Below are 22463 nucleotides of genomic sequence, written 5' to 3'. Positions count from 1 at the left end.
TGGGCTGATTTCTTTGTGCAACTTTAGGGGGCCCCCAATCACAGAAGAGTAGGTGGTCCGAGTTTGTATAGGGAGCTGCCTTATTAGGAGCTCCCTATAACACTGAAATAACAGTTCTGGACAAAACAAACAAACCACGTAACTTTCACTTCCACACAATTTAAGTAACTCTCCAGAAAACAGCTGTACGTACATTGTGACTAAGCTGGTGTTTTTACCATAACCGTCACATAGCATTCCACTTTTAAAGGCAGAACCCAGTGGGCTGTATACGTAGAGAGCTTCAGGAGGTGGAAGCACATGATCAGGTGCAATCTGGCAAACAGATGAACAGAATAAAATAAATGTGAGCTGACCAGGAGCCACAATGCTAGGAGACTTCTTTATTTCTGCAGTAGAAATACCTGAACGTTGTCCAGTACACTGTTCACAAAATTAAAGACATGTGGTCCTGACCAAATTAACAATATTCTTTTCAAGTTAAATGGGGAAACCTGGTTTAATGAGAAGCACAGTTCCAGAGAAAGTCAGGGTGTGACACAAGATATAGTCAGAATTTATCCTGGAATTCCATCTCCTGGAACAGTCAACTGGTTGACAAGTTTTTCCCCTTCATTTGTAGGAGGAAGAAACTAACAACAATATGGGATTAATTTTTAAAAAGCAAATATAAGCCGTCTGTGTAGAAGTCCAGAGCTCAGCATTGATTTGGTCCCTGTGTTCTCTATATGAAGTTACAATGACAATTAAAGTTCAAAAACAATACTGTGGCGCTACCAAGATTCCGAGCTGCCTTCAGAATCACAAAAAGGGAATAAACTGCATTTAGTACAGTTTTGATCTTGTCTATTTAATTTGTATTCTAATATTCTGAAAGTAGTCTGTCTATCATCCATCCATCTACCTATCTATCTACACATCTCTATAAAAACACTCTCTATTGTATGTGTGCATATACTACCACACCCTGTTACACACATACATAGTGTTTGTCCCAGTTAATATATTAAATTAGCCAGAGCATCCTCTTTTGAGCAGAGGTTTACTTACTCAACCTATATGATATAGTTATTTGAACAAAGCTATTTTTTCCCATCAATCCCCATGATGAAAAGGATAATGTATTCTTCTGCTATCATCCATTCTATGCTGAAGGAAGAATTAAAGGCAGATATAAAATTGCTATATGATCAAAAAAAAATGCAAGTACCCAACAGGGAAGCAAAGGCTAGGAAAGCCATTCATGTGAAAAAAAGAATGGGGAAGGAAGGGGAAGGGGTGTTAACGAATCCACAGAGACATGGCATTGCCAGGGAATTGATGTGAATTTGTACTGGATTAGCAGAGGTAATAGTAATAACCTCTGGAGGGAAGAAACAGCACTCTGTGTGTACTCTGCTTTCATGAAAACTCACCTGGAGGATGATACCCAGTTCTGGATGCCACATCCAGAGAAGGAAGAAAATTGACAAAGTGAACCACATCTAAGAAGGTTTTATCAGGACAGTGGAGAGAAGTAGCAAAATGTCATACATTAATTGAAGGAACTGAAGAAATATTTAGCTAAGAAGAGGCTTGGGAGACATGAAAAGACTTGGGAGGGCTATCATAAAAGAAAGGGAATGATTTGTTTTCTTTGGCCTTAGGGGGTCAAATTAACAAAAACTGGTGAAGTTACATTGGAGGAGAATTCTGGCTTAATAAAAAAGGAGTAAGATCCTATGGTCTATGGAAAGCTTCAAACAGGTCACATGATCACTTTTCAGGGATGCTATGAAGATTCATCTAGTTTAATTTTTTGTTTGTTTGTTTTGTTTTGGTGGGACAATGAGGGTTAAGTGACTTGCCCAGGGTCACACAGCTAGTAAGTATCAAGTGTCTGAGGTCAGGTTTGAACTCAGGTTCTCCTGAATCCAGGGTCGGTACTTTATCCATTGCGCTACCTAGCTGCCCTCCAAGATTCATGTGGTTTTGAGGAAAACTGGAATGACCTCTCTAGTCCTTTTTAATTTTAAGATTCTATGATTTTTTTGTAAAAATTTAATTCTTTTTTATAATTTATAATTTTTTTAAAACGGGGCAATGAGGGTTTAGTGACTTGCCCAGGGTCACACAGCTAGTAAGTGTCTGAGGCCAGATTTGAACTCAGGTCCTCCTGAATCCAGGGCCGGTGCTTTATCCACTGCGCCACCTAGCTGCCCCCAAAATGTAATTCTTTACGGTCAAATAGTCCCCCCCAATAAGCAATCATGGTTACAGGGACTTGCTAGCTCACATCAACCAGCAAATATATATTAAATGTTTGCTATTTGTCCTACATTGTGTTGGGCACAGCAATGGGGAAAAGCATAAGACGAATGGTTAATGCCCTTAAAAGCTTATGACACGGTTAGGGACATCACATCAGTGTGTTAAGAAAAAAGAAGTACAGCAAGGTATGATGATAGGACAAAGGGTCAATAAGACCAACACGTGTGTTGGGGACTGTCTCTGGAAAGGTTCTTCCTCTGAGGCCACTTCTACAAGGCTGGAGTGAGGTCTACTATAGCCAGAACCAGATTAAAATAGAACTTGTAAATGCTTAACAAATACATAAAAACAGAATACAAAATAGATAATGTTCATGTGTAGTTTTTAAGTCTGTATGTGGCTCACAGGGATCTATTTCTATTGAGTTTGACGCCACTTGTATAAAGTTGTGAACTTTGTCAACTGCCTTCTCTTTGGTTATCAGGATAATGGAAAAATGTGTTTATTCTCGAGGAATTATACACACACACACACACACACACACACACACACACACACACACACACACACACACACACATACACATGCCTGCACTATCCATTACCTAACTGCCCATCTACACCTGGGGGAGGTACTGACATGTCAGAAGCAGGATTAGCAGATGCAGTGTCCCTAAGAAAACTCTCTCTGAGAGACCCTATGGGAACAGCTAGGTGGTGCAGTGGATAAAGCACTGGCCTTGGATTTAGGAGGATCTGAGTTCAAGTCCCACCTCAGATACTTGACACTTACTAGCTGTGTGACCCTAGGCAAGTCACTGAACCCTCATTGATCCCCCCCAAATTTTTTAAAATTGGGGGGCATCTAGGTGGTGCAGTGGATAAAGCACCAGCCCTGGATTCAGGAGGACCGGAGTTCAAATCTGGCCTCAGACACTTAACACTTACTAGCTGTGTGACCCTGGGAAAGTCACTTAAGCCTCACTGCCCTGCCAAAAAAAAAAAAAGAAAAGAAAAGAAAAAGAAAAAAGAGAGACACCCCTATGGATGTGCCTGTGCCAGCAGTAGTAGGATCCTGGTACTTGTCTGCCAGGATCTTGTAATGTCCAAAACCAATAACACACAAAACAATTAGAAGACAAAAAAAGTATAATTAAGTGGTTTAGACTATAGATCTATTGAATTTCAAAGAATGAAGAGACCCATGTGAAGGAGAGTAGGAGAAGCTGACTCCTTTGAAGCATGGTAGCAGGTGGCTATGTGTCCTGCTGTTTACATTACCAGGTTAAAAAAAAGGAAGTATGTGTGTCTAGGACACTACAATTGAGATAACTCAGCAAACTTGCTTGGGAGGTGGATGCTGGGAAGATGGGACAGATGTTTGCCTCTCCCCTCCTTTTCTTGGACCTGGGAAGTGTTACTTTTAGCCACAGAATGAAAGAACACCAGAGTTGGTTTCAGGTAGGAAACTATCATAGCCTGTAAAGTGAGTAGGGGAGAAGACGACAATCCAGAACAGGACTAGAGGAGAAGGAGCAGAAAAAAACTGAGGTGGGGTGGTGGGAGAAATGCAAAATTTGAGTACAAAGACAGAAAGGATATTGTGGTTGTTTTAGGCAAAGTCCAGGGTATGCCACCAACCAGATGCATAATTTTATTCCTTTCATCATTTAAAAGTAAAAGTATAAGGGAAAGAGGGAGAAATTATGCAAGTAAAAATATAACCAAATGTCACTGTTTCATAATATATTTCACATTTAACATTTCTCACAACCTTGGAAAATGTCTCTTGGGTGTCCCTGGCAACCTATTAGCTCTTTATCTTCATTTTTTTTGTTTACTTCCTTTCTAGCCTTACTTCCCAAATCAGGGCTCTGTTAGGGCCAGGCTCTGACTATTTCTGGATGGAATGTATGTACAGAATTTCAGTATGGAATTGTATTCTCTGGGGTCCAGCTACTATTTTTTCTAGGTACTAAGAGCTAAATTCTTCAAAGGTCCCAGAGCATGGCTCTTGCTGGGGACCTGCAAACTTTCACTGCACCCACAGGAGTCTGATCTGGATAGAAGTCCCCATGAGAAATGTAATCACACACATGGGAAAACTCATAAAGCAAGCACACCACAATGTTTCTCTTCTTTATTTCCTTTGTTAACCAACATGTAGCAAGCTTGGTGCACTTAGGTCAAATGGCTTATTCAACCCTCTTGAGGTCTAAGGCTAATTTAGTTGAAGCTAAATTTTATGTGTTCAAAGCCAGCACATTCTATTAAAAAACTAGAACCTGTTCATAACAACAATTACTTCCATGAGGTCCATAGTTGCCCCTGAGAGAAGAAACTAGTTTTGTCCTGCCTCATGAGGTTCAGGTCATTTTACAATCAGATCAAGTTAACACAGGGCTCCCACCTCAACTAGAAATATGAAGGCCCAGAAAAACAAGGGAAGAAATGTAGGTTCTTCCTTCCCTCTATAATTATTTTGGTCACCTCTCCACTCTAACTTAACCTCCACTATCAGAAAAAAAGGTTTCTTGGACAATTTTTTTTCTTTTTAATTCCCAGGCTTTCATATATTACTTAACATACTTAATATGATTATTCTGTGAGAAAGCCATGTTATACTTTTAGGTTTCTAAACCAAAAACATGACTTTAAATATGTGAAAAGGTGCTAAAAGAAAATGGCACTGCATATATTCAAACCAAATTTGCCTTGAGTTTTTTCTCTTACATCCCCTCACCTCCAAGATTAAAAACAATAAAAAACACCTGCCACAAAACATGGAGTAGCTCCCTATGGTTTTACAATGAGAAAGAAAAGTTATGACTTTAATAAGAACTCTAGTCCATCAAAGACTCAAAGTATCACTCGGGTTTCAGAAATGACTGTTTTCCCAGGGTCCCTGAGATTGGGGATGACTTAGATGAAGTTCAGGGTCTCCAGGTCTTCTGCTCTTAAGAACAGAAGCCAGAGTAGTTTTCAGACAGAGAAAGTAGAAGGGCTGTTAGACGTGCTAACATCATCCTTCTTTCATGCTGCCTTTGGCATCCAGAATGGCAACCATGTAGGAGCTGCTGTGGTTTATGCTGTGGCCGATTGACTGTTTGTTTCAATGTATGATTAATAACTTGGGCTTTGCCCCTCACCAGTGCTCTGTCGGAGGGAGATGTGAGTCGGTTGTAGTAATGAATTCGCTTGTTCATGGCAGAGGCATGGTCACTGACCCTCACAGTGTCATTAGCCACACTGACAATGTTTGTAGGCTCCACATAAAAAGGCCTGAAAGAGAGAATACACACAAGAAAGCAGTAGTTTGCCAGGGTTCCCACAGGCCAGAAATTTTTGGAAATCAAACATTTCAGAAAAGAACTTCTTGTCCTCCCTTTGAGAGGCACTTCCAGGCACTAGCAAAGAGCCTTCCCTTCTCACTCTTGGTGGGAAAGGAAAGTATCACAAAGATGCATTATCTAAATCTACAGAATAGAACTGTTCTATTAGAATTCTTTTACTGTAAGTTATACTTTGTTTAGTATTGGGGAATGTGGTGACTGAAGGGACATACAGAAATGGCTCTTAAAGAAGTTATTAGGGAGAAATATGGCAACAGTCAGTCTCTATCATGAAGCTTGGACAGAGTATTGAATGTTTTCTCAAGAAGCTTTTGGCACCAAATCAGAGAAATAGAATGAAGGAAAGTCCCTTTATTGCAAATCATCTCCTTCTTAATGACGGGCCAGGACTACTTCCTTTGATAAACAGAAATCTTATTTCTTGGCTTGGACATATGGCAGGGGACAAGACTCTCAACCATTTCCCTTGTAAGGCTTTCTCACAATAGCAACAAGTTCGACATCAGCATCCCATAGATATTTTGCTTCATTTTTCCATTTCTTAATTTAACACCCCCCCACACAACACACTTAAAGACTTTTCCTTGTTATTGCTATGGTAAACTCCCTTCCTAAGTATCCAGAAACATGGTGACCTCTATCTAAGGTCACGTCCAACTCTAAAAATCCATGATTCGATAATCCTGAGATAACCCCTATCAGGTGCTTATTCTACAAAGGGACTGAGTTTCCGGGCTGAAGAACCATTAACCTCCACTGAAATTCAAATCATACTGCCTAATGCAGTTGCTCTACCAGAAAGCATGTCTAATTTTCTGTTTGTAATCATTCATAGAGCTCAGAAATAAATCCCCAGAGAAACCAAGATTTCCTATCAGCTTTATCCAACTCTGCTATTCTGAAGGATACTTATAATCATATTTAGAGTGTTTCAGCCATCACTGAAGGCAGTGGTGGTGTGAGTGATGACCACATGTTTAAAGTTGCAGAAAAAATTCTCATTCAGGTGCAGGGCATGGGAGATGGTCTTTGAGGTTCCTTCCAATCCAGAGATCCCATGATCAAATCTAGTCAATACTTACGTTCTTCAGAACCAGGAGGACATTGCTGTCGCTATGATGTCTCCTCAGCAATACAATGATCTGAGACAATTCCAGAAACTCACGATGGAAAACGCTCTCCACATCCAGAGAAAGAAATTATGGAGTCTGAATGCAGATCAAAGCACACTATTTTCACTTTCTTTATTTTCTCGTGTTTTTTTTCTTTTGTTCTATTTCTCCTTTCACAACATGACTAATATGGGAATGTTTTATATGATTACAGATGGATAACCTATATCAGATTGTTTACTGTCTTAGGGATGAGGGAAGGGAGGGAGAAAAATCTGGAACTCAGAAATCTTATAAAAATGAATATTAAAAACTGTCTTTACATGTAATTGGAAAAAATAAAATACCATTAAAAATACTTATGCTCCTCTTGCTTTGCATTCCTACTCATTTCTATGACTTCTCATGTAGTTCTTAAAAATATTAACTGTATTTGTTCTCTAGGTATCTTGGCTCTATTTAGAATCTGAACTCTTTCTGTGTCTTCCTTTTGTGTCTCCCAAGTCACTTAATTTGTCAGGCATTAATAAGCAAAAGCTCAATATACGTTAAATAAATGGAATTAGCCTATCAACCTAAAAAAAAAAAATATCCCTTGAGAATGAATGACAGGAGGTCCAGATTCTACAGGTAAGGTAAACCTAAAAGTATTATCCTGGGAAATTTATTAACTTTACCAGGGTATTACATGCATAAAAAAATTCTTTCTCCCCTGCACTTGTTTGACACCTGTGGCTTGAAAAAGCTAATGTCAACACAGTTAAATTTAATAGTTTCCCCTTGCTCTGTGGGCCAGACCTGATATCCAGTGACCTCTTGGCCTCAAACCTCATCTTTTTAGACCTTTCTGTACCATCTAACAATGCTGACCATACCCTTCTCCTCCCAGGATTTTCATGTCACAGCTCGCTACAGGTCTTCTTCCTATCTGTTTGACTTCTCAGTCTCCTTTGCTGGATCATCATCAATGTCTCACTCTCTGTCCATATATATACTGTAAAGATCCGTCCTAGGCCCTCTTCTCTCTCTTTACATTCACTCTACATTTCTTGCTCCAAACTCTCTGCAAGCTCACCAGCTCCCATGCACTCAATTATCATTTCTAGGCAGAACTCCAAGATCTATATAGATAGACACACAGTTCTGGGAGCTTCCTTAGATAGTGTCCCATGCATCTGTTGGTCATCTACAACTAAATGTCCAAACTCATTCTGGCATCTCAAACTCAACATGTCAAAATGGAACTTAATATCTTTTCCCCAAATCCACATGTCCTTCAAACCTATTTCTATTGAGGGTACCACCATCCTTCCCATCATGCCAAATCACAACCTCCAATTCATTTTTGAACATTCTTTACTTTTATTTTTCTTCATCCTCTTCCCAAATAGCCAATCAGAGCTGCTAAAGTGATTTTCTTCAAGCACATATTGGACCATGTCACTCTTTACTCATACTCCAGCGATTCCCTATTGCCTCTAGAATATAATATAAATGTTTGTTTTTTTAAAGCCCTTCCCAACCTGTATTTCCAGTCTCACTATACATTATTCCCCTATCTGTATGAAATAGTCCAGCCAATATGACCTTCTCTCTGCTCCTCACACAAGACATTCTATCTTCCTTCTTGGTGCCTGTGCACTGGTCATCCCACATGCCAAGAGTATATTTCTTCTTTGCTCTGTCTCAGAGAATCTATCTCTTCCTCCAAGACTAAATTCAAGAACCATTTAGTACACAAGGTCCTTCCTCATCCCCCCAACTGTTAGTGTCCTCCCTTGCATCTAACAACCCTGTACTTATTTTGTATATATATTTTATATGGACATATTCTCCACTCCCAGACCCAGTAACATAATCTCCTTGAGAGCACTGATTGTTTCTTTCTTTATCTTTGCATTCCCACACCTCACTACAGTTTTTGACACATATGCTTAATGTTTACTACTAAATGATTATGTTATTTTATGTTGCACCTACCTTTCCTCTTTCCTCCCCCTCACCCAAAGAATGTAAGCTTAAGGGAAGGGATTATTTTTCACTTGTTTTGATTTCTCAATACTTAGCACAGTACTCTGCACACAGTGGGTATTCAATAAATGCTAACTGGACTAGTCTGGCAAAAAAAACCCAAACCCAAAATTTTACAGATTCTATTTTGTTTATAAGAATTCAGTGTTCACCATCTTTTGAGATGGCCTTCTACAAATAAATCTTCAACATAAACTATCCTACTAGACTGATTTCTACTATAGCCTTAGTTACTTCTTATTTTGCCATCATAAGGTATGTTAAGAGCTAACCATTTAAACACAATGAGAGAAGTGCAGACACCCAAATTCCTCTACAATCTATTCATTTTGAAACGTATATGGTATAAATATCACTCACTCAGTTGGTCTCAAGCTGCTAAAAAGCAGTCCAGGAAGTGCTAAATTTATTGGCTCTTGACCTTTCACAGCGATGCTGTCATAAGTTCAGCTGGCTTGGGAATTCTGAAACCACAGTGTGACTCTGGAATTTTTCCTTTTTAAAAGAATTCCAATGGAGACACTGCTTGTCTGTATAAGACAGATATTTTGGAATCCCTTCAAAATGAACTTTCTTTTTAAAAAATACATAATCCAGCATATTAAAAGCATATTATTAAAAAGAAAATTTTAGATCCACATCAGGAAGAATAGTGATCCTAAATTATTCTTTGAAACTAGGCTCATTTTGATACGAAAAGATTTAGTAACAATTATCATTTTACAAAGAGTATTAATTAGAATATAAGACCTCTGAACCTGGGACTAAATTTCATTTGATCATATTTTTATATGAAAATATAAAAACATTTATTTCTCTTTAGAATGATTAGTTCTCCAAACTGATCTAGAAGATGTACCAGACTGAGTCTCGACTGGGAAATATTTTTTAAAAATCACTGTGAGTCACTTTTCCAGACCAGTTTGGCACTGGGACATAGACAGAAATGACTAAGGATACTGGGGATGGGGACTGACCAGGAATACTTGCAGGAATATTCTATCACAGGGAGTGTCAAGAAGAGATCTAGCACAATGGGACCTAAACTTGTATTGGGTGAAGGAATAGGTGTCAGCTGGCAGCTCTGTTGTTCACAGACTAGTTCCAGGTCACATGTCCAAGGGAGCCTGAGGAAGGGATCTTCTCTTACTAGTAGCATTCCAGGGTAAGAAGCAGTTACAGATGCTAGGCTATGTACCAAACAAGTAAATTCAGAAGCAAGCAGCAGCAGGTGTGTGTTCTGACCCCAGTAGCAGAGTCTCAGTTCCAGCTTTCAGTCCAGTTGGAAAACTGAAGAACAGCCAGGATAGGAATCCAAGGCCAAAGGGAAATCTATAGTTCTGTCACCCTGAACTAGCAAAGCATTCCAGTGGGCTGATAATGGCTTAAAACTAGCAGCAGTCTACTGAAACTCCAAATGGGGAAAACCAACAGGCATGTCTGCTCAGACCCAAACCAGCCCAGGAACTTGAAGATCTCAGACCACAGTGAGGTAAAGGGGGCAAAGAGAATCTTACTTTGGCCTGGATAAAAACACTTTGCGAACATTAAAAACTCATGGGGGACAGCTAGGTGGTACAGTGGATAAAGCACCAGCCCTGGATTCAGGAGGACCTTAGTTCAAATCTGACCTCAGACACTTGACACGTACTAGCTGTGTGACCCTAGGCAAGTCACTTAATCCTCATTACTCTGCAAAAAAAACAAAATAAAACAAAAAAAACCAAAAAACAAAAACAAATTTGTGGAGGAGGAGGAGAAGAAAATTAAAATGTAAGGTATCTTATATAGCAAAAATAATGGACCTGGTAAACAGATCAAGGAGAGGTAATTTAACAATCATTGGAATACCTGAAAGCCACGATGAGAAAGTGATCCTAGATATCTTTTTTTTTTTTTTTGCAGGGCAATGAGTGTAAAGTGACTTGCCCAGGGTCAGACAGCTAGTAAGTATCAAGTGTCTGAGGCTGGATTTGAACTCAGACACTTGACATAGTTGCAAACACAGAAATTAAGAGAAGCATAAAAAGGCAAACATGAGCAAATAATAATATGGAACTAAGCAAAGGTAAATTGCTTACATTCTAATATAGGAATATGACACATGTATCCCCTCTGAACTCTATCATCATCAGAGGTCATATAGGAAATATAATTAGACAGAAGGTCTGGATTACATCTTGATGATCTTAAAAGAAGACTAGAAAGGGAAGACTAGAGAGATATACTAGGCAAGGAAAGGGAGAGGAAGATTAGGGAAAATTATCTTCATTTGTATATGCAAGCAGAAGTCTACACAAACAAGGAGGAAAGAGTAAGGGTAGAAGGTGTCATTTGAAGCTCACTATCTTCTGAACTGGTCAGAGAAGGGAAGAATGTACACATACAATTAGATACAAAACCACATTTCACTAAACAGGGAAACAAAAGAGGGAATGGGGAGAGGGAAGAATGAGGAATAAGTGAGAGTAGATTAAAGGAGGGATTAGGGGGCAGCTAGGTGGCGCAGTGGATAGAGCACCAGCCCTGGAGTCAGGAGTACCTGAGTTCAAATCTGGCCTCAAACACTTAACACTCACTAGCTGTGTGACCCTGGGCAAGTCACTTAACCCCAATTGCCCCATTAAAAAAAAAAAAAGGAGGGATTAGTATTTTTAAAAAATACTATTTTACATTTTTCAATTACATGTAAAAACATTAAACATTCATTTTTTTAAAATTGTGTTCCAAATTCTTTCCCTCTCCACCCCTCCCCAAGATAGGAAGCAGTTTGATATAGCTTATGCATGTACAATCATGCAAAACACATTTCCATATTACTTATGTTGTGACAGACAAAAACTTTTTAAAAAATAAAGTAAAAAAAATATATTTTCATATGCATTCAAACTCTATCAGTTTTTCCTCTGGATGTAGACAGCATTTTTCTTTCCTTTTCTTTTCTTTTTTCTGGGGCAATGAGGGGTTAACTGACTTGCCCAGGGTCAAGTGTCTGAGGCTGGATTTGAAGTCGGGTCCTCCTGAATCCAGGGCTGGTGCTTTATCTACTGCGCCACCTAGCTGCCCCATGGACAGCATTTTTCATTCAGGAGTACGTTTTGGAAGTGTTTTAGATCATATTTCTGAGAATACAAAGCCATTCACAGTTAATCATAGTACAATATTGTTATTGCTGTGTACAATGTTTTCCTGGTTCTACTCATTTCACTCTGCATCAGTTCATTTAAGTCCAGGTTTTTCTGAAATCATCCTGCTCATCATTTCTTATAGCATGATAGTAATCCATTATAATCACATACCACAACTTGTTCAGCTATTGCCCAGTTGATGGGCATCCCCTCAATTCCCAATTGCTGGCCACTACAAAAAGAGCTAGGTCCTCCCCCTCCCCCTTTAAAAAAAAAATCTCTTTGATACAGACCTAGTGGTGCTATCAAAGGGTATACACAGTTTTATAGCCCTTTGGGCATAGTTCCAAATTGCTCTCCAGAATGGTTGATCGGGGGCAGCTAGATGGCACAGTGGATAAAGCACCAGCCCTGGATTCAGGAGGACCTGAGTTCAAACACGGCCTCAGACACTTGACACTAGCTGTGTGACCATGGGCAAGTCACTTAACCCTCATTGCCCCACAAAAACAAATGAACAAACAGAATGGTTGATCAGTCCACAACATCAACAGTGTTTGATAAGTCCCAACAATATGTTAGTGACCCAGTTTTTTCACATCCCCTCCAACATAGGCATGTTATGTTAGCCAATGTGACAGATGTAAGGTGGAACCTCAGAGCTGTTTTAATTTTTATTTCTCTAATCAATTGTGATTGAGAGAATTTTTTCATCTAACCATACTTTGGTTTCCTTGTATGAAAACTGCCTATTCATATCCTTTGACCATTTGTCAAATGAGAAATGATTTATATGCTTATAAATTTTACTCGGTTCTCTTTATTTTTGGAAAACAAGGCCTTAATCAGAGACATTTGCTGTAAAAAATTGTTTCTCAGTTTTCTCTTTTCCTTCTCATCTTGATTGTATTGGTTTTGTTTGTGCAAAACCTTTAAATTTAATATAATTAAAACTATCCATTTTATATCTCATAATGCTCATTATCTCTTGTTTGGTCTTCTCCATAGAGAAGGTAAACTATTCCTTGCTTAAGGAGGGATTAGCCTTAAGCAAAACAAACTCCAAGGATGGACATAAATAATTTACAGCAGCTTTTTGTGGTGGCAAATAATTAGAAACTGAAGGGGTGCCACCAATTGGGAAATGACCAAACAAGTTATGGCATATAATTGTGGTGGAATACTACTGTGCTGTAAGAAATAATGAATGGGATGGTTCCTGAGAAACCTGGGAAGATGTGTATAAACTGATGCAGAGTGAAGAACCAAAAGAACAATTTATATGACAACAATATGGTAATGACAACCAACTTTGAAAAACTTAGGGACTCTAATCAGTGTAATGACCAACCATGTTTCTAGAAGACTCCTGATTGAGGTGAAGGTCTCAGAGTACAGAATGAGACTTTTTTTTTTTTAAACTTGGCCAATGCAGGAACTTGTTTTGTTTTACTTGACTTTTGTTTTGTAACATGTTTATAACAGGGATTTTGTTTTTCTTTCTTTCTGCAATGTGGAGGAAGAAACAGAAGGGAGAGGAAGACTTATGCAGATTGAAATAGAAAATTAACTTTTAAAATTTGCCTAGGGTACTAAGAAGTGATTTGTCCAGTGTCACATACCTAAAATGTATCAGAAGATTCAAAGGCCTAACCTGTTTACTTTACCACACTGCCTCTTGTATTATGCATAGTAGGTATTTAATAAATGATCATGGAATAAATTTAATTTATGTATGCTAAAAAAAGGAATTACAGTGTGACTGTCTGAAGACATTTTCAACATTAAGTAGAAGAAACTGTGTTTTTGCTAGTTTATGTAATCATTATTGGCATGCTAAGGCTAAAGGATCACAGGAAATATGCTTTCAGGGTTCAACAAAATTTCAAAAATGCTTTAAAAGCAGAATCTAAAATTCCACTTTTTAATTTTAAATATGAAAGCCCTATTTTTCACTACCTTTTTTCTATGTTTTATTCTTTAAATCACTCCAAATTTTTAGCCTCTTCCCTCTATGTTAGCTTATTTGAATTTGAAGTGTCATAATAATTTCATGACTATTAGGCACCTTACTAAAATAGTTGTTGACTGATGACAACTTAAAAACATGTACTTCCTTGTATTCTTATAAATGCTGAGAACTACCTGCCAGATTATTTCTGAGATGGCTCATCACAGGACACAATGTTCATCTTTTGAAACAATATCCTGGAAATAAACATTAAAAATGATGAATTATCCCAATGAACGCTTTTCTATCTGCACAGCAGAATCATAGCTGCCAAGCAGTGTTTTAATAAAGAAGGGGAAAAAAGGAGTTTGTGCCTGGAAATTCCCTGGCCCTTGTGAAAACATTTTGGTGATCCTTCACTTGCTTTCCTGCTTCTCACTTCCTACACAGCTGAAGTCTACTTCTTTTGGTAACTACCACATCTCTTTCACACTGGTCTCTCCCCCACAGCCCATTTTCCTCTTTCAGCTCCCAATGGCTGACTTGGCCAGAGATGGATAGTCTTCTGTCCTAGTTTAGCTCTCTAATTTCTATAGGCAAAGTAAATTTCTTAGTGTTCTGAAGTCCTGATGCACTAAGGTTATTAGCCACCTGATCCACCCCTAAGCTCTCTATGAAGTTTGGTTTTTGCTTTTGTTTCCCTATAAAGGCTGGCTGAGGACAATATTCTTTATTACTTGCAAACTGCTAGAGCATCTGACAGCTGCTGTACTAGAGGTGTTTCCCCCTACTTGTGCTGCTTCAACTCAGTACGGGGAAAAGAACATGTGCACACACACACTATTCTTAATGTCTTAGAACAGTATTAAGCTACTGAAACTTAAAACTGAACTAAGACTTTTAGGACATTATGTATATACATATTTATTTATTTTTCATTTTCAACTAAAATTCTCTCTACTAAAATGTATCAATTTGGCTAAAAGCCACAGCATGAATATATTAATAGGAAAGACTAATTCCATTGGTAACCATTGTATACTGCCATCTTGGGACATTACTGGTTCCTGTGTTTATCTTAGATATTGTCCTAAAACACCTAAATTAACGGTCTGTTTCTTCAGGTCTTGGGTTTCAGATATTTCTTTGGTTCTCTCCTGAACCTTCCTTAGCTCACCCATTCTGCTAAATTAAATGATTTCCTTCCTGGTAAGAGAAAATGAAGAAAGAAAAGCAAATGCTAATAACATCTGGTTAGATTTCAAAGGGGTTGGGAAGAGAGTTCCCATCATGAAATTCCATTAGATACTTAGTAGCAAACATTTTCAAACATGGACAAAGGGATCTAATCTTCAAAAATTTCTTCAGGCTAAATTACCACATTCATTAGATGCAAATTCCACTTGAAAAATTTCACAAAATCCCGAAAGTATAGTTAAAAAATTCTCTTACTATGAAGTAGTCTGTAACGCGAAGACAAAAGTATCTAGGTACCAATTTTGGAACAAATCACAAATTACATCATGAGGAAATTGAAATTCTTCAAGTTAGGCATTAAGAGTACTCATTATTAAACACCTACATAAAAAATTTTCATTCATAAGCCTTATTTCATGTACCACATACAGTTGAGTAATCACCCATCCAGTTCTATTTTAGAAGTTGATTCCTAAGGGGAGTCTGGTAACAAACACACCATGCAATAATGTGGGCTAAATGCCCAAGAGAATGGGGCTTCAGGGACATAATGAATATGCCAATAGTAACTACAAGCAAAATGTCTCAACTTACTTAGGAGCAATAAATCAAGAACATGGCTAATTTGATATTCTTACATTGTTTGACTAAACTAAAAATTAAGGAAAGGTTTCAGTATGTAGAACTGGTGTCATCTGTTATTCTTTTCTCACAATCTACCAAAAGGGTTTCTGAAAAATAAACAAAATTTCCTCTCTGGTAATTTAATTGTCCTCCATTAAAAAAAATTTAAGATGAAAAATATCAGTCCAATGAATTTAGCTAGGGATACTTTCCTATTAAATTGAAAAGGCAGTCAAAGAATGGGTGATGAATTCAGTAAATATCACAAGCCTGATTTTTTTTATACATTTGATTTTCCAAATAAGCACTAAAAACAGAATCCCTTTACTTTATTCAATTATTTGGACACACACACACACAAAACCCAACCTCCTTAAAAAGTATGGAAATATCATATTGTAGTTCTACATTAGAAGATGGAGTATATCTGACTTTTCCTGCAGGTGAATTTGTATAGGAAGGTAAACTACATTTTAAAAGTGACTCAAGGGGCAGCTAGGTGGCGCAGTGGATAGAGTACTGGCCCTGGATTCAGGAGGACATGAGTTCAAATCCGGCCTCAGACACTTAACACTTACTAGCTGTGTGACCCTGGGCAAGTCACTTAACCCCAATTGCTTCACTAAAAAAAAAAAAAGAAAGAAAGAAAGAAAGAAAAAAAAAGTGACTCAAGGGGGCAGCTAAGTGACACAGTGGATAAAGCACCAGCCCTGGATTCAGGAGGACCTGAGTTCAAATGTGGCCTCAGACACTTGACACTTACTAGCTGTGTGACCCTGGGCAAGTCACTTAACCCTCATGCTCCCCCCCCCCAAGTGATTCAAAAATGGGAATAATACAAAAAGTTTTTTATTGGCTTATCACTAAGAAGACACTACCACAATTGGAAATTGAGGGGTTGCCCATCAATTGGGGAATGGCTGTTATACCAGTTGTGGTATATGAATGTAATGGAATACTATTTTGCTGTAAGAAACAATGAGAAGGTGGATTTCAGAGAAACCTGAAAGGACTTGCATGAAGTGATGTGAGATAAGCAGAACCAGGAGAACATTGTACATAGTATCAACAACATTATGTGTTGATCAACTGTGATAGACCGGATTCTTCTCAGCAATACAATGGTCCAAGATAGTTCCAAAGGACTCATGATGGAAAATGCTCTCCAAATCCAGAAAACAAAAGAACTGTGGAATCTAGATGCAGATTGAAGCATACTATTTCTATTGTTTTTTGAGGTTTTTCCTTTTTGCTCTGATTCTTCTCTTATAACATGACTAATGCAGAGATATGTTTAATGTGATTGTACATATATAACCTATATCAGATTACTTGCTGTCTTGGGGAGGGGGGGTGGGAGGGAGAACAATTTGAAACTAGAAATCTTATATAAAAACAAATGTTGAAAACTATCTCTAAATGTAACTGGAAAATAATAAAAAATTTATATAAAAAAGAGAAAGATACTACCACCAAGTGATATGAATAAATTACATTAGTATACATTGTTGTTCCAGAAGAAAGGTTCTTAACTTTTTGTATCATAGATCCCTTCGGCGACCTGGTAAAGCCTATAGATCAATTATTAGAATAATATTTTTATATGCAAAAATTAAAACACATAAGACTACAATTGAAACCAATTACATTGAAATACAATTATCAATTTTTTCTTAAAGTCCAGAGATCACATCTTCTACTCTAAACACTCATCACAGAATGCTCTACATTTTGAAAAATGTCTGTCACTGAATGAACAGAATACAAGTTAATTCCTCTGCCTTCCCATAGAAGCACAACTGATTTAAATACAAGAAAATAACTCAAGATTTAGGCCCATTTCTACATGGCTTCTACTTCTTCCAATTTCAATAATAGAATTAGGTCACTTCCTTAAATTACCTAATTTGAATACATATATATGATATCATGTCCATTTCCTTAATTGGCTGACTTAAGTTAAATCAAGTATAATAGCAATTTCTTTTTTCAAGTGTTTTGTTTTACATCTATACAAATCTTTATCTTATTTTAGAACCAATGCTGTTCCTATTACTCAAGCAATCCCTTCAGTGCTGATTGGATATGGTTTTTCAGTGGTTCAGGTTTAGATTAAACGTGATATTAATGCTAATATTTTTTCTTTAGCAATCCCAAAATTAGCTCCCCCAAAAACAGTTCCATTAAACTAGGAAGTGAATACATTTTTAAAAAGTCATTTAATGGGGGGGGGCGGGGGGCGGAGCCAAGATGGCGGAGAGGCTGTGACTCCCACAAGCTCCAGATAAACCCATTCATTCACGCCCAAATAATGCGGTAAAAATCAAAACCCAGAACAGCCTAATGCACATAAGAACAGAGTAAGACTGTTTCTCCGCAAAAGAGGGCAATTCTGATCACCTACTGATCAGGCTGAACAGCTCAGCGTGCAGTCCGGACCCAGCCAGGGACAGTGCTTCTAGCGCATGTCAGAGTCTTCAGCACCAGCAGCTTCTGAGGCTCCAATCACGGACTGGTGAGGGGGTTCGGAGGTAGGCCAGGGTGAAGTGGAGGCAGTATCTACAGGAGTTGGGGCAAAGCGCCCTGGGTCTGAACCAGTGGGCTGAATCAAGTGGTGGTGGCCCAGTGGGGGAGGGGTAAAAGCACGCCAAGCTTCCGACCATAGAGAATCAGAGCTCAATCAGACTTCTATTTCCAGGTCAAAGAGAAAGCGGCTGTGATTACTCACAAGCCAGGCAGGCTGAGCTGTAGCACGAACGGTGTGTCCAGGAAGCAGCGCTACACTTTAAGGAGTAAAAAGCCAAGAAACAGTAAGCCAGGATGAGTAGGCAGAGAAAGCAGAAGACCATCGAAAACTTCTTTGGGGGAAAGGTAGACCACAATACATCCTCAGAAGAAGAAGATAATAATAGGGTCAAAGCTCCAACATCTAAAGCTTCCAAGAAAAATATGAACTGGTCTCAGGCCATGGAAGCTCTCAAAAGGGACTTTGAAGAGAAAGTAGGAGAGATAGAACGAAGATGTAGAGAAAGAGAGGAAGGAATGGAAAGAGAAATGAGAGCAATGCAGGAGTCATGAGAAAAAAGTCAACAGTTTGAAAAGCCAAATGGAAAAGGAGATTAAAAAACTGTCTGCTGAAAATAATTGCCTAAGAATTAGGATTGAACAAATGGAAGCTAGTGACCTTAAGAAAAACCAAGACACAGTAAAGCAAATCCAACTGAATGAAAAAATAGAGGGCAATGTGAAATATCTCCTTGGAAAAACAGCTGACCTAGAAAATAAATCTAGGAGAGATAATTTGAAAATCATCGGACTACCTGAAAACCATGACCAAAACAAGAGTTTAGACACCATCCTCCAAGAGATTGTGAGGGAAAATTGCCCTGATATTCTAGAAGCAGAAGCTAAAATAGAAATTGAAAGAATCCACCGATCACCTCCTGAAAGAGATCCCAAAAGGAAAACCTCCAGGAATATTATAGCCAAATTCCAGAACTCCCAGGTCAAGGAGAAAATACTGCAAGCAGCTAGAAAAAAGGAATTTAAATACTGTGGCGCTCCAATAAGGATAAAGCAAGATCTAGCAGCTTCTACATTAAAGGACCGGAGGGCATGGAATATGATATTCCAGAGGGCAAAGGAACTGGGACTACAGCCAAAAATCACGTACCCAGAAAAACTAAGCATCATCTTTCAGAGGCAAACATGGAAGTTCAAGGAGAAAGAAGACTTTCGGGCATTTGTTATGAAAAGACCTGAACTGAATAGAAAATTTGACTTTCAAATACAAGACCCTGGAGAAGCATGAAAAGATAAACAGGAAAAAGACTTCATGAGGGATATTAAAAGATCAAACTGTTAACATTCCTATATGGGAAGATAATAGAGAGGACACAGGTCTGAACTGAATACGAAGGGATGTTATGTTTTGTTCTTTGTGGGGTGTCTTATGTATGGGGCCGGATTTGGGCTTGGGGCCTCCTGGGTCCAGGGCTGGTGCATTGTCCACTGTGCCACCTAACTAACTCATAATGACATCCTTAAAATAGGGTTGAGGTGTAGGAGAAATAGACTGGGGGAGGGGGAAGGGGAGAGATGGTCTGGGGAGAGGTTGTTCACATGAAGGAAACAAGAAAAAAGCTTTTGGAGGGGAGGGGAAGAGGGGGAAGGAATTGGGGAGTGATTGAACCTTAATATCATCAGAATTGACTCAAAGAAGGACTAACATACATACTCAAGTGGGTATAGTAATATATTTTGCCCTGAGGGAGGGGAGGGAGATAAGGGGGGGGAGGGGAAGAGGGGAAGGAGGGAAGGGCAGATTCTGGGAGAGAGAAGTAAAAAGCAAGATACTTTCAAGGAAGGTGAAGATGTTCTGCATAACAGCACAAGTATGAAATATTGAATTGCTTGATTTCATAGGGAGGGTTGAGGAGAGAGGGAGGAAGAAAATTTGGAACATAGAATTAGCTCAAAGACCTTAAACTCATCAGAGTTGGCTCATGGAGGGAATAACATTCACACCCAGTTGGGAGGAGCAATCTATTTAACCTTATAGGAAAGTATGAGGGGAAGAGGATAAGGAAGGAAGGGTGAAAAAAAAGGGAGTACAGAGTAGGGGAGGGGACAGTCAGAAGTAAAATACTTTTGAGGAGGAATAGTTTAAAAGAAGATAGAAAATAGAGTAAATATCATGGGAAGGGAATAGGATGGAGGGAAATAGTTATGATGACTTTGCTGGGCTAATATGAAGAAAATTCTTTGTCAAGTTTAAGGTACATTATTTAGGTTATGATGAACAGGATACTATTAGAAAAACCTGGAAAGACCTACATGAACTGAAGCAGAGTGAAATGCACTGTATACAAAATAACAGCAATAGTGTAAAATGATCTGCTGGGAAGCATGTGGTTATTTTCAGCAAGGTAATGGTCCAATATAACCCTGAAGGACTTATGAAAATGGCAACCCATCTACAGAGAAAGAAGTGATAGTATCTGAAAATAGATGGAAACACATTTCTTTTCTTTTTTTTTTTTCTTTTTTGGTGAGGCAATTGGGGTTGGGTGGCTTGCCCGGGGTCATGCAGCTGGTGGGTGTTGGGTGTCTGGGGCCAGATTTGGGCTCAGGTGCTCCTGGTTCCAGGGCCGGTGCTCTGTCCGCTGCGCCACCTAGCTACCCCTGGAAACACATTTTTTAAAAAAATGTTTTTTCTCTTTGACAATTCCTCAGTCTGAAGTTTTGGGAGTTTTTTGACTGTTTTTTTCTCACGACCTAGCTAATGGGGGAATGTTTTCCATGACTACTCAAGTATAATTTATTTTGAAATGCTTGAGTTCTAGTGGGGGGGGGGTGGGAATAGAGGAGGAAGAGAAGTTGGAACAATTTTTTTTAAAAAATTGATGTTAAAATTTGTTTTACATATATTTTGGAAAATAAAATTCTATTAAAAAAAAAGAAATTAAAAAAAAAAAAGAGTTGGACCCTGAAAAAAAAAAAAAGTAATTCAATCTCCAAAAATGGAAAGAGCTTTTGAAACATAGGACAATCCTGTACATATTAGACTTAAGAGTCAAGCATGAACTGAATTCAAATCCTGCCTCTCATATTTATCAGTTGTGTGAATATAGGCAAATTCTTTCAACTATATGAGCTTCAGTTTCCTAATTTATAAAATGGGGATTATTCTTGTGATTCTAACTAAGAGGGTTATTATTAGGATTAAATGAGATAATATATTTAAAATGCTTTACAAGTCTTAAAGTGCTATATAAATGTAATTTATCAATTGCACATGAGGTATTTGGAACATACAATTTATCACACAGGAACCGATATTACAGAAAAATAAGTAAGACCCTTAACCCTCAGCCTTAATCTTCTCCAACTGAATCAAAGTACCTTTTATCCTGGAAGTCCATGATATCACAAGGAAGGAGATGATACCCAGAGCTGTCACTTGGCATTCTCTCTTCTCATGTGGATTTTTCTCTCATGGACTTCCCTCAAGGAAATAGCACTTCATGTCCTTTGTAAGATCAATGACTATCCTTTTAGAGGATGCTGCAACACAACTAAAAGTCACCTCCACCAATCAACAGATGTGATATAACAGACAACAGACAAATGTGATATAATACCAAATTTTGCTTCACTAGATGCATCCAAGCAAAGGTTGGAGAGGCACTTCCTGGAGTGTCTTTGAGGGATTCATATTTCAAGTATAGTTGGCCTAGATAGGATTTCTAAGGTTTTTTCTAACTCAAGAATTAGATAATTTTCTGATACAGCATAAGACCCAGAAAGCCAGCTCTGATTAAATTCAATTCAAAGTTTAAAATAGCACCTTGGGCTCCTCCCAGACAAATTTCTAAGTCTATAAATAGTTGTAGAGGAAAGATTTTCTCCCCAAACCTCCATTTAAAGAGGGGCCCCAGGCCAGTCATTTCTTTATTTCCCACCCACTGCACTACTTCAGATCATTCAGTCCAACTCTCTGATTTTACAGGCAAAAAAACGGAAGCCTAAGGTTACACAGGTAGTAAACATTAGAAATAGAAGGTGAGTCCCAGTTATCTGATTCCGGAGTCCAAGTTCTTCCCATTGTACCATGATGCCTCCCTCTGATGGAACTCTACCAGACCTTTTTTTTTTTTTGAGCCTTCCATTCCTCTATCTTCCAAATTCCCAGGCCCAACTGACTTCCAAACAGTGAAAGAGAGAAGAGACAGACAAGAAGGAAGCAGTGGAGGCCACTCAGGTGGGCAGGCAAAGAGACCTGGAATGATATAGTGAAAGGAATGTTGGAGTTGGGA

General features: G+C 38.5%; 1 protein-coding gene across 1 annotated transcript in view; it reads right to left on the bottom strand.

Moving 5' to 3' along the window:
- SLC38A9 (solute carrier family 38 member 9) overlaps nucleotides 1–22463 on the bottom strand; it is a 102879-nt gene that overhangs the window by 62993 nt on the left and 17423 nt on the right. The window contains 2 exon segments of the mRNA XM_043978343.1: nucleotides 194–315; nucleotides 5399–5531. Of these exon segments, the coding sequence (XP_043834278.1) occupies nucleotides 194–315; nucleotides 5399–5531 (255 nt within the window).

This window comes from Dromiciops gliroides, chromosome 1, assembly GCF_019393635.1.
Source record: "Dromiciops gliroides isolate mDroGli1 chromosome 1, mDroGli1.pri, whole genome shotgun sequence".
NCBI classification, from domain to species: Eukaryota; Metazoa; Chordata; class Mammalia; order Microbiotheria; family Microbiotheriidae; genus Dromiciops; species Dromiciops gliroides.
Note: the sequence above shows the minus strand (reverse complement) of the source record. Positions and strands in the feature narration are given on the sequence as shown.